General features: G+C 43.6%; 1 protein-coding gene across 2 annotated transcripts in view; it reads left to right on the top strand.

Annotated features, from left to right (window-relative positions):
• The window catches only part of SPSB1 (splA/ryanodine receptor domain and SOCS box containing 1), a 30,928-nt gene extending 28,090 nt beyond the window's left edge, over positions 1-2,838 (top strand). For both annotated transcript variants that reach the window (XM_062013118.1, XM_062013119.1), the window contains exon 3: positions 719-2,838. In XM_062013118.1, coding sequence (XP_061869102.1) covers positions 719-846 — 128 coding nt within the window. In that variant the 3' untranslated portion in view covers positions 847-2,838. The remainder of the gene's footprint in view (positions 1-718) is intronic.
• Positions 2,839-13,615: the final 10,777 nt, after the last annotated feature.

Below are 13,615 nucleotides of genomic sequence, written 5' to 3'. Positions count from 1 at the left end.
AGAAACTAATCTGTATCTTCCTTCTGTGCAGCTGTGATGTGTTAACTCTGGCTTTGACCTTAGTTCCCTCAATGTTTGACTCTTCAGCATGAAAGGACTCACATACACTGTTCCTGAAAAACTAGTATTATCTTGTTCAGTGTTTATAAGTATAGGATGCAAAAAAGATAGCCAAAGGCTTGTAGCTTTCCAGGTTTGACACGGGAGGGAATCCTTTAATGGAAAATGTCACAATATAAGTAGTGACATGAAGCTTTGATGGATGGCTGTTTTTCATGAGAACTAGGTGCTAAGGGGTTGACAGCTGTTACCCTGCTATGAGACAAATCATGGGATGTTCTGGGTGGCCATATCACATGATGCTATCAGACTGTTTGCTTCAGTCTTTTACTTCAGTGAACCTCATCAAAAGGTTTTTGGATATGGCAGGAAGAGGCACAAACTAGAAGGTGTGTTCTGGCTTGAAGGAATAGTATGCAGAGAGGGCATTTCCATTAGGGGTTCTAGTATTTTTTTTTTTCATTCACACATATGTATGGCTTAAGGTCTATAGAAATATCATACTTTGCCTGTGTATTTGAGTTTAAGTTGTTGTGTGGATGCTGAATGGCTTTCACTTTCTTGCTCAGTCTTTTTTGGGGAACTTTTATAACTAGCAAAATGAATGTGTAACTTTTGGATTGGGATGTTAATGTCTTGGGTCTCTTTTTTTCCCCAGCTGAACCACTGCCTTTGATGGACTTGTGTCGAAGAGCTGTGAGGCTTGCTCTGGGCAAGGAAAGACTAAATGAGATCCCTACATTGCCACTGCCAGCCTCCCTCAAGAGTTACCTGCTCTACCAATGACCTTCATGTTCAAGGACAGAGTTGGAACCAAGGCAGAATATTGGAGCTGACCCACTGAACAATGGGTTCTCCACCCTTGTGTCATCGCTACTGTTGGAACTCCTTGGCCAAAGTATTCCTCTCTCTCTGCTTAAGTCTCCATGTGCCCTTACTAGCAAGCTCTCAAGTAATACTAGTTTCACAACTGAGTGTTATTTGGAAAGCCCTTCTCCAGCACACTTAGGAAAGGAACATTTACAGAAGCTCTGTGCCTCCCCGCTCCTCCTGAGAAAAGGCTGTACTGCATCCTTTGGGTTGTAGAGCCTATGAGTGAAAGATTTTTCAGTATGAGCTGAAGCAAATAAGATAACTTGGGGGAAGGGAAGGCATTGGGAGTACAAGTGTTAAGACCAAGTCCTACACATGGGAAGGCACAATCTGGTCAGCACAGCTGGGAAGAGTCTGGAATACTGAGAAGAATTAATTGCTGAGTTTTTAAAAACCAAAAAAAAATACAAACCCAAGCCCTGAAACACCAAAACCAAGAACTCTTCCACCAGATGCTTTTTAATTTGGAGAAGGTGGTTATGTTGCTGATGTCTGTATCTCTGCCAGGACTTCTCACCATATTCTAATGTTATTTCAGTAGACAATGAATTCTGCTTCCTTGTTTATCACCATGGCTTTCTCAGTTCTCTTGCTCCATTCTCTATGCTGCCTCTTCTTAGTGAGTTTAATTCAGTTGACTGAGCAGTCATACTATGTCTTCACCTGCACTCTCCCTGACTTAAAACCACAGATTTTAGTCTAGGATCAGGGGTTCCTTGCTGCTGTTGGGACAAGAAAGGGACAAACTTTTCCTGCAGTGGAGTGAGACAGGCTGTGTGAGCTGAGATTTGTTACACAGCTGTAGATCCTGCTGTCTTAGGTCTGCCTTCTGTATAGCCTGTTCCATGTTAAGGCTTTAGAAAAACACACTAATGTATTTCTCTGTCTCTGCCAGGGAATTTTCTTACATAAGGTGCTTGAAGTCATTCAAACCAGGCTTTGTTTTGTTGTAGACTGTCAGCATAACCTCCACTTAACTATGCAGTAGGAATAGTTCTCTTATGCTTGGGGGTGGGAATTTGTCCTAGAGAAAAGGTGGTGACAGTGTGGCTGCAGAACTACCATCAGCAGATGAGAAATCCAGAAGGTGATTGCTGCAGAATGTAGCTAGTAAGACATTAAAAGAGGAGTCATCTTCAGACACAGCAAGAAGAAACTGAACCTCTCCAGAGCTGTGAAGTGGGGGAAGGAGAGAACTGCAATAAGCAGGACAAGCAATTCAGGCAAAATCAGCACATCCCAAATAGATTCTCACCTCAGTAGCCAAGTAAAGAGGATGACAGTCCTTTACTAGCAGGAGCTGCTCTCTTGACCTCTCCACAGATTACTATGCTGCCTTTCTGGGGTTATTTTGCACATTTCTTTGTCTTGAAAAATGTTTGTGTGATTGGTTTTTTTGCTCTTGAGTTATCCCTTCAGTTCTATGTAGGTACAAATGAGTTTAGTTGTTGAAAATGTTAATATATATATTTGTGGTGTACGTATAAGAACATGTTTTAAACAGCTGCTGTAGGGTACCTTTTTAAAATAAACTACTTGCATAGTATATTTTTTAAAGCACAGAATTGGTGCCAAGACTGGCTGGGGTGTGAAGTGCCCCATTTTTAATCTAATATGATATGATTTTTTTTTAATGTAGGAGTTTGTACTAGTTGCTGTTACAGGGTGAGATACAAGAAAATTCAGTGTATATGGAGCTTTACTTGGTTGCCTTCAACTTGAACCAGTGTCTTCCAGAACTCCAGGGAAGCAGCTGTGTTCTCCCTACTTCTAATGTTCTTTGTGCTCCCTTGTTTCCATCTCTTCTCACTTCTCCAGTACATTGTGTTGTACAGTTTTAACTTCTAACTTTGTTTTATGACTGTAGATAATACTCAGTAACCTAATAAACTTTATTAACTATTACTTGATGCTGGTTTCTATTTGCATAAAATGATCACATGAATAGCGAGCTTATTCCCAAGGACTATTGGGTAGGTTCTAAGCTTAAAGATCCAGTGCATTCAGTCATCACTTCTGTTTTGCTGCAGATAGTGAAACATTTTTCTGCGTGTATGTGAACAAGGCCAGCTTCCCTTTGTCTTTCAGTGGAAGGCTGCCTCTGCTTTGCTGGAAGTGTGGCTGGAAGGGTTCTGGGAGAGCAGCAGGCTGGGGAGGGTGTAGAAGGTGGGGCGGGTGCAGAAGGCTGAGAAATTAGTTCATGCTCAGCTCCAGACACCCAAACAGGCTCATGTTCCAGCTGCATGGAATATTTGAAACAAATGACCTGCTCAGGGCTAGGAGCCTGCAGTGTTTATGTACAGTGCTATGGCAACAGAGGAGGGAGTCATGAGATGGAGATTGGACCTGATGGAATCAACAAATGATATCACAGATTAGCAAGTACTAATGAATCAGTGGCTCTCTGCTTCTCCTGCTATTGCCTATGTTCAAGCATAGGCATGTGGCAAGCAGACTTATTCCTTCTGAAGAGCATTGAAAACTGCAAGTTCTACTTGTGTCAGGGCTTCCTTGAAAACCAACCTTGTTACCCTGGCCAGCATCTCATCTTCCTACTGTTGCTGACTAATTATGTTTATGCATATGGAACTGTTCCTACATTTTATAGGAGGCTTCTGGCATTGATAGTTTGCATGCTGTGGCCTTGCTGGTGTTACACAAGTGCTGTAGCAATTTTTGCAGAGGATCTTAGCGTCCTGATACTCTAGTCAAGCAGCAGAGTAGCTTTTGTTTCTTCCTGTAAGTTGAGGCTTTGGTGGAAGTAACTTGAGTCCAGCAAAATGTGCAAGGGGGAAAGCGTTCAGTGGAGAAGTTTAGTAGCTTATATGCTGTAGTGTGCCATGCTCCTTCAGTGGTCTTGTCACAATTGCTTTCAAAAGAAAAGCATGTCTTAGGTGCAGGTTATGCACCTGTGCAATATATCTGTGCCAGCAATTACACCTGTTGACTGTTGGTCAAAGATATAACAATGTCAAGACAGAGAAACTTGATGTGGGGTGCAGAGGAGAGACATGGAGGACAGGATAGTTGTCAGTCCTGTTCTTTACTTGCAAAAGTGTGTTGTGGGGTTGTTTTTTGGAGCTCAAACAGCTTCCCTGTGGGAGCCTAGACATCAGTCTGTACATGTCGAGTCCTTAGCCAGTAGCAGGGCGAAGCAATGTTCTCTTTCCCTGAGCCTAAGATATGCAAACTTAGGATATGCATCATACTTTGGCACTCACATTTTTCTCTCCTGCATAAGGTAAGACAATTATGAAAAACATTTCCTAGAGTGCTCCCCCTCTTCTCTCCCATATGCTTCCTATGCAGAGCTAATGCTGCTGATCTTGTGCCAAAGACTAAGTTGTGTTAGATGGGAGAAGGAAATACTTACTGATTTATTTACAAATATTTATTAAAATTTAAAGTCTAACCCAAAGCACAACTGTTCTTGGCATACCAGACAGTGCTGAAGAGAACAAAACTCATTCAGTGCTTGTACAGATCACATCAGAGCACTGATCCTGTCCTTGCACATGTTTTCATTCAAAACTATTGCAGGCTTGTCTGCCCTTCAGACAGAAAACTATTTGAAGCAGCTGCCAGCTGTTTTGTCTGACTTGTGTTTTACAACTTGCTTACGGTTTAGCAATGCTCTTCCCTTTGGGTGTTTGAGCTGCCCTTATGCATTCTGTTCCTGTGGCACCTCTGTGTTGGTTTCCCAGTCCTTTGCTCTAATCACATACTCACGTAGCACACGGGAGGTACAAGTCTGAATACCTTACTCAAAGGCTTGGCATCTTATGTCTGCTGCCCAATCTGCTGGCCTCATCTGGGACCTTTTCTGGGACTAGCACAGACTGGCCACATTCCTCTGCTCACATGTTGCCACAGTGTATAAAAGTTAAGGTGATTTACAGTCTCTTATAAAAGCACTTGTGGCCTGAATTTAGGCCTTGCTAAACAGCCTTACACTGAACACCCACAGTTCATGGCTTGGGCAGCCTCTTTGACTAGCTGCAACTTAGCTGAGTTATAAATCTCTTCCTCCCCCATGAATAAACAATAAATTCTCAAATACAATAAAACGGGACCAAGACCTTACTTTTTTCAGAAGTCTGACAAACTTGACTCAAGTGAAAGATACAGCAGCTGAAGTGGGACACCACAATATTTCCTTTGTGTTTGCCCAGCACCAGCAGCATCCTAGCCAGTTACGTGATTTGAGTGACATTTCCCTGCTGGGAGCAGTCTGGTTTAGAAGCACAAATCCTTGGCTTTCTATGCTTTTGTACCACTCATGCTCCTACAAAAACACTTCTCTACAAATACAATCTCTTAAGGCAGAGCCTTTGTTAAAAGGGTTTAACCTGCGGGTTTTCACTTTGCTCAGGCTTGCATCTTTTAATAATCAAAGGGCTTCTTAGGCACTGGGCATTGTATTTTTTTCTAACATCCTGCACAACTGCTCTGTAGTCAACAGCTTATGGCTTGGGGAAGCTTTGCTATGCAGTAGGGCTGAGGGAGACATAGGGCAAGAAATTTGATGCTACTTCTAGATGATCTTCTACAGAGTGCTTTATTTGTCAGGAGAAGTTCAAAAAATGTTTATTCCTACCAGAGTCTGTCATTGTTCCCCCTCAAGACCTCTTGTTAAGCCATTAACTATTTCTTAGGAAGACATAGTAAAATTCTACTGTCTAAAACCTGAATAAGCAAACATGTTCAGCTTAAAGGGTATGTGAGCAGGCAAGAAACACCTGCATAAACTGGCATCTGGCTAGGACATGGATGTTCATTTTTTTTGTCCTTTTATGGAAAAAATGCTGAGGATTTCCCATAACTGAGGGTCTGAACTTTTTGTACCCTTCATTCTTCCCCAAGCAGGTACCTTAGGGAGTGCAGAGCTTTCTCACGGGCTGCACAAATGGTATGTTGATCTCTAATGTGCCACCTCCTGAACCAGTAACTTAATTTCCTGCAACATGTTGAATGTTTCCTTTGGAAATGGACCACCTAACATTGATAAAGTCTGTTCCTACTTTAATTTGTGGTCCAGCAGAGAGATACTTGAGGAGTAACAGCTGTTACTTCTAAAGATGATCTATATTTTTCAAACTGTCTAGACACCTGGGTGGGTTGCATTACAACCAAAGCTAGTTAATCATGTCAAACTTTTTCTTTCTATAAAGGCCTAGTTTGGTTTGGTTTGTTTAATGAGCTATATGGAAACCCAGGGGAAGACAGTGAATCAAGCAGACAGGTGGGGAAATTTAATCACTACGGCTGATGTTTTCGTATTTTTCATTCTGACTTCATATAGACAGTGCACAAACTTCAGGATTTCAGTAGTTATGGGCAGTGATGTTTGATAACAACACTGATACAGTAAACCCTTAAAAAACAGTAAGCTGTATTGATGTATCACATGGGGTCTCTGTGAGATGCTGTTAAATGAAAACTGACTGAAGTGGTGCTGCACAATAGGAAATTACAGCAATGAAAATTACATTTACAGAATGTTAGAAATGAGGTTTTCAGTGGATTTTCTAGACAGGAACCCACTCTTGAGAAACTGCATCCTGGGATTGAGACACTCTTGAGTTTGACTTGCAGATCCACAGGCAAGTGATGCCTTGGAGGATGCCTAAGTAGGAGTTTAGAGTAAGAGGCTTGTGCCAAGTGTGTTTTAGGTCTGCATTTTCTTGTGTTTATGTTTGTGTTTAACTACGTTTCAAACTTCATAATCAAGACTCATTGTGACCTTCACTAGAATAAACTTTGTCTGACAGTAGCTTTAACCTCAAGAATATTTCAGTAAGCACAAGGCATGCATGTTTCTCTACAAACAGCAAGTGCAAATAAAGTAGTATGGTCACACAGGTGAGATACCTGCAACCTAAACAAGAATGAGAATCCCAAGACAAGCTACGATGCGCTTCCCAGAAAGTTTAACTTGGAGTCCAGGGAAACTGGGCACCAGCATTGCATACTATCTCTCTAGATGAGTGTTAAACTATTTTCAGGAAGGGGTGAACACTGAAAGAGCAGATCCAACTTTGGAAGAAGCTAAAATGCAAAAAGAGTGTTGGTCAGGAAAAGCTTTTGACATGTTACTCTTTCAGAATTGTTCTTTGGAAAACAGAGAAAGAAAAGTTTTAGCCTGGGGGTTGGTTCAGTGTTCTGATCATTTACCCAGCTCTTAGTTGTTTGATAAAAGTTGGTAGGGTAAAAGCTGGCAAAAGGGGCTGAACCTGCAACCTTGCTGTGTATCCAAAATGGTAGGCTGAGTACCCAGTCAACAGTTGGGGTGATTTTCTTTGGTTGTTTTTCCAGTGGTCAGTTGCTCCAAATGGTGCTGGAAATAGTGTGAGGGAAGCAGCATGCTCAGACTGCTCAGTTTCTGAAGTCTCTAGGATATCTGTCTTGCCAAATTCTCTTGGAGGGAGATTGTGTAATCAAACTGGGTTGCATGTAAAAACACACTTGTGTACATCCAGGCATGCAGGGTATTGCCAAAGTGGACAGACTGTCCTACTTGTGCCTGCCAGAAAAGTTGTGTTTTGTCCAGCGGAAAAGAAAACATCCTTTTCTCTTTGCACTTTGGAATTTATCTTTTCAGACTCTGATCTCATTAGCAGTGTCTCCATACTATGACAAGTTTAGCTAACTTGGGTCAGGATCGTGGTCCACTAAAGTCTTGCAACAGTAGCTAAAATTCAGTTGTTCTCTGCAGAAACTGGCCCTCTTTGTACTTTAGCAGATGCTTCAAAGATTGCAGAGAGCATGCAAGAAGAAAGGGAGCAGATCCAGGTACCACTTTTCAGTTGGGTGACCAGTTTGTTTGGAAGCTTTCTTGTTAGGGAGCTGGATGGGGATATGTTTAAAGCATCCAAACAAAGGTGGGAGGAGAGGAAACAAAAGGAAACACTCTCTTGAAGCCAAATTGCTTTGAGGGGGTGGCTAGGAGGTGGAAGCTGGTTTGTTTTGTGTTCTGAGAAAACATCTCTACAGCCAAGACAAAGATGCCTGCTTAGATCTTGTTACCTTTGGTCTACTTGGGCCCCATGGAAGTTCTGAGATAATTTTTACTAACTGTTTAATCCAGGGCTTTTTTCTCCTGTAAATAAATAGGATTCCAGGACAGCTTCATATACCAGCTGTCTAGACAAAGAGTGTCCTATGGACATGACCACAAATAAAAACAATCTTGGGGATTTGGTTGTAGTTTTTTGTGGGTTTTTTACCTTCTTTCTCTTGTGAAACTAGCTTGAGCCAGAGGTTGGCTATGTGTAGGCAGGCATAGTGCACTTCTCACCTCCTTTGCCATCTCTTGGAGGGAACTGGAGCTGTCTGGGGCCATGCCAGGGATGCTTGGTGTCTCAGAAATGTAAATAGTTTCCAGACAAGAAATCAGGGCATGGAGCTCATAATTACATAGCACATCTCCTAGGTTTCACAGAGGAGTATTGAAAATGTTTTTCATGTCTCCCATAGCTTTCCCTATGTATCTTTTTAGCAGGTACATGCTCATTCTCTGCTGTTCAACATTAAAAAACTGTATTCTCTAGCTACTTGGCAACAGAGGTGGTTCATATTTTGTTGCATGTTTATTTTTCATGTTTCAGAACCATCTGTGGCTCCTTCCCGTGCAGGCTTTGTGTGCTACGCGATTATCTTCACTTCATGTAAAAGTGATATAGATTGAAGGGAAGGAAAATGAAGTTGCAATGAAAAAATAGGGTCAGCTGTGAATCCTTAATAGTTCTGCGCTTTTCTCACCATTATCAACAAACTTATGACCCGTATGTGTTTAAAATAATTTCAGATAATCTTCCAGATAAGTGCACCAGTCAAGTAGGTATTATATACACATGAAAATAATTACATACCTGCAACCCCAAAGACCCTGCATTTTCTTTTGTAGTACAAATAAAGAAATCCCTGCCTGCCTGGCAGTAGCATCTCCTTCTACCCAAAAGATTCATGGAAGTCTTTAGCATTAATTTAAAGACCAAACCTTTTTGAGACAATGAGCCACTGAGAATTATCTTGCTTCTTGCACCCAAGTCTTACTGACTAGAGCAGAAGCAGCCAGATAGCCAACTGGATCCACACAGTTATCTACCAGCAACTGGATCCATCACAGCCAAGCCATAACCAGACCATGCAACAAACAGCCTAACTGCAAATATCCCTGGGGAGCGGGACACCCGGAGAAGGGGCTTTTCAGATTTTCACAGCAGAAAGCATTATACAGCCTGTCAGGGCCCCAGGCAGCACTTCTTTCCAGGAACCTGATTGTATCTTCCCAAAAGACCTCTTAAAGAAGTAATAGTTGAGCAGAAGCCATTTTAAAGTAACATTTATCATTGTCCTTACACCCAGTGATGACTCATATGGCCTTTGCTAAACTGTGTAGAAGGAATGGAATTTATTGCTTGACCATGGAAGGCAGGGCCAGGAGCCAAAGTGGCATCCGTTTGGAAACTGCCGTGCTCTGAAGCAGACAAGACACTTGTGTGTACAACACATTCTTTTCCAATCTGAAATAGTAATTGTACTTTATAAAAAACAGATGAGCAGAGCCATCTGTTAAGGACCAACACAGTCACATCAACAAGGGATGAACAGCATGCAACAGTTCTTAGGTATCACAAAAACAAGGACTTGCCTTACAATTTTAATGACAATTATAAGTAGGAATGGGTTTATGCTAAATCCTGTTGATGTCAGTGGCAAAACTTGATTCCGTGATCTCAATGTTTGCCTTCCATTGGCCTCAGCTCAGGAACATGCTAAGTTTGGGCTTTAGCACCTGCTCCAATTTAAACATGCACATAGGTCACCTCTGTAAAGGATTCTTAACTTTGTTGTTATCACCACTTCAAAGCTACTGTCCCCAGAGCGAGATTATTGCAGAAAAAAGCAGGAAAATCACAAACCTTAGAAATATTTTGGTGGGTTCCTTTTCTCTTGCCATGTAAAGAGACAGCTATGTACTACAGAGCAAAAAAGGTTAACATTTTCATGTTCTCTTTTAAATATTGGAAGACTCATGCTCAAACAATTGTATTGAACGTGAATATTATTTCAAAAGAAAAAGTAAAATGATACAGTTTGATGGTTCCAGACCAGAAAGAAATTCCTAACTCTCATTTAGTGGGAAAGGTCAACATTTCAACATTTTCCCAACACTGTCATTTGTAAGAAATCCCCAAATTCCAAGTTCCAACCAGCCGTTCTGGCCAGCAGTTAGACACAATGCCAAAACCCAGCAGAAAGACTGTCTTTTAATAGTGTACACATAGCATGTTTATAAAACCTGCACTTTAAGTTGACTCTAGAGAGGATGTACACCTTCCTCAGCATTTCATTTCCATAAGTTCTCCAAAGCTTGGGGTATTCCAAGCTGACTGTGAGCCAAAGCAATCATAAATCAGCCATGACAATCCCTTCTCCTCTGTGTTGCTCCCCCACAACAGCATTTTGGGGACTGTAATGTTTTCATTTTACATGCACCACTAACCTCTGCAGGGTCCTTTGGCTCTATGATCCCAGGGAATATTTAAAATAGCCATTGTATGCAAAAGGCTTATTTACTCCATGTGTACCCATGGGGCCTGGCACCACTCAGGGAAGTGGTGGTGATGCAAGGGCGGTGATGGACATGACAAAGAAGTGTGTTTTAGCATCATTTGATAGTCTGCAGTCTTTATTAGAATGCAAAATACAGGACTAGCACTTCTCTCTGAACTGAAATGTCTTATAGATAAGCCCTGGAATATATAAGAGAAGATGCAGAAAGGACTTTTTTAGTTGGAGTTGGGGCAGGGGAAAGATTTTGACTTCTTTTCTCACATACAGAGAAAGTTGAAGGTCTGGGTCTTTTTTTAATTTATTCCAGAAAATTGTCTGACCCTTTATAGCCTTTTCAGAAGCTGACAGAAGATAGTGGGAAAAGTATGGAGGTCTGAAAGACAGCAGCATTTCCATGGGCTGCTATGGCTTCTAAACCTGGTACGTGTTACTACAGGGCAGTCTCTAGCTGGTGAACCCACAGAACAAACATATATATCTATACACCAAGAAAAACCACACAAATAATGAAATATAAGTGGCCTACAATGAGATTTGGCACTTCTGCCAAAAGGAGAGTCTGTCTCAGAACTGCGTGGTGCACAGTTCACCCACTGAGTTCTCTAGTCCAGGGCATGCTTCCACTTCCAGGCATCTAGGAAGCTAAGGTGAGACTGGCCAGGAAGCTGGGATCATTACAGTTGTCTCACAAATTTCCTTGTTGTGCTAAGCAGCCAGGACAGAGGAATGGCAAAGGAAGGGGGAATGGGCAGATGGATTTTCCAAGTAACACCTGAAAGAGGGATGACAGAGTCTCACTCTGAACAATGGGTTTGGTTTGGGCTGCTTGTCAGGAATTGACCTCTTTTACCTCTCATCCTCTGAGCATGTGTTTCTCCGAGTTCTGTTTTCCTTTTGCTCTCCCTCCCTAGGATAACTTTTTCTTCTCAATGCAGTGATGCATCCAATGTCTATCAGGTTTCCTTGACATCAGTGTCTCTAGGCTAGGTCCATGCTGGTGTCTCTATGGATGTTCAAAGACTGGGAGGACTCCAGTTGCAGAGACCAGGTTATAGTAACTCCTCTCTTAAACCAACTGCCTCCTCTTGCAATCAGTCCAAGGCTTTTGGCAGATATGGTGGCTATGTGAGGGCAGACATGCTTAACTACCTTTCACGCACCACCTGAGCACTTTGTGTGAGACATACACACTGAGGAGGTCAGTTATCATTGAGGCTGCAAGGAGAGAGGAGGTGCAGCACTCGCTTGAGTTCTGATGAAGGAAAATGCAAGTGCAAGCCTGGTGGGGAGGATACAGCTGCATCCTCTTGAGTGTACAGGCTGTAGCGGATATGGCCCTCCCTGTCAGGGATCTGTTGCTGTTTTAATGGCTGCTTTCTCCGGAAACCATCACCATGATACACCCACTAGGAATGAACATTGTTCACAGTCTCTGTAATCAAAATATAATCTGAACCCACAGATACAGCTCTACTCAGAGCACGTCTGCTGAAATCCTTGCCAAAGCAATAAAGCGTAGATGGGGAGAAGCAAGCTAAGGACAGGCCTCAGGCTCTGCTCCTCACACTGGCCTGGTAAATTCAGAGACCAGTCCAGGTATTGTCTTTGTCTTTGTGCCATCTATCACAAGTCTGCCTCTAGCCACACAGTGTCTTTGTGTCATTCTAGGTCCCACAGACCAAGCAACAGCTGGCCTGTCGCTGCTCTGAGATTTCAACACATTGTGTTGGTATCGTACAGGCCTCACTGTACTGCTGCTAGGCCGTATTGGATTAAGGCTGTAATAGCGTTCCATTTCCTCAGTCCCACCAGCACTGGAGCCACTGCCATTATCAGTATGATGTTGTTCCCTTCAGATGGCCCAAAGGGACAGTGCCCAGGATCACACTGCTGCTCTTTCTTTCTTGGACAAGCTTGCTTTCCACAGCTTGGATGTATGATAGATGTCACAGCATGCTGCTGGCCACATTGGCACAAGGCTGCCAAAAGCTGGTAGCATTGCTTCTGTAGATCGTTGGCAGAGCCTGATCCTGAGGCTGTGCTGAAGCAGTCCCAGCACAGTCCTGCAGGTCTTAACACGGTACTTGTCCCCTCCCGTTTTCCATGACACAGCAAACTGGCCACTCCTTCCTGCCCTCAAGGCCTTCCCGGCAGGCTCTGCTCATCTCTGCCGCCTCTCTGAAGGGGAGGGATATCTTCCTGCTCTGCGAGGTGTGGCACAAGGCAGCCGCCTCTGTCAGCCGGATCTATCCGCTGCCTCTGGGGGCTGGGGAGACGCCTGCACATCATCCAGCCGGGAAAATGCCCACAGTCCCGCCTGGCCCGCCCCTTTCGCGAGAGATGCGGCGCTGACAGAAACCTCTCCGCTTGCCACGAGTCTCCCGGCTTCGAGAAACGTTCTTGAGCTCGATGTGCCGCGGGGGTGGACTGGCCCCGATTGCTGTTCTCGGTGACTAAATGCAGCCTGGTAGATCTTCTGAGGGAAAGGCTCTGGCTCCATTGCAGAAAATGTCGGGAAAGGCCTGTGGCCTGCGCTACGTGAGGGCAGGGAGAAGCCTGCACACCAGCCAGCTGGGAAAATGCCCTCAGTCCCTTCCCTGGGCACTGCAAGTGATAACTAACAACAAAAAGTGTGTGCTTTTAGCTGTGAGGCTACAGGAGCAGCTTCCCAGTGTTCCCCCTCAGAGAAAAACAGTAAATGCAACCTGGTTGATCTTCTGAGTGAGAGGCTGTGGCTCCACTGCAGAAAATGTCGGGAAAGGCCTGTGGCCTGCGCTACGTGAGGGCAGGGAGAAGCCTGCACACCAGCCAGCTGGGAAAATGCCCTCAGTCCCTTCCCTGGGCACTGCAAGTGATAACTGAGAGTAAAAATGCAATGTGTACTTTTAGTTATGAAGCTAAATAGCTACTGGAGCAGCGTCCGAGCATCTGCTCAGAGAGGAACAGTAAATGCAGCCTGATAGATCTTCTGAGGGAAAGGCTCTGGCTCCACTGCAGAAAATGGCGGGAAAGGCCTGCGCTGTGTGAGGGGAGATGTGCCCATGGCCTCTGCTGCTTGTAATGCCTGGATGCAGGCCACATGAATCATCAGCCTCCTCCCAAG

Source organism: Colius striatus, chromosome 21, assembly GCF_028858725.1.
Source record: "Colius striatus isolate bColStr4 chromosome 21, bColStr4.1.hap1, whole genome shotgun sequence".
In the NCBI taxonomy this organism is placed as follows: Eukaryota; Metazoa; Chordata; class Aves; order Coliiformes; family Coliidae; genus Colius; species Colius striatus.
This window is presented reverse-complemented; position numbering and strand designations above follow the sequence as displayed.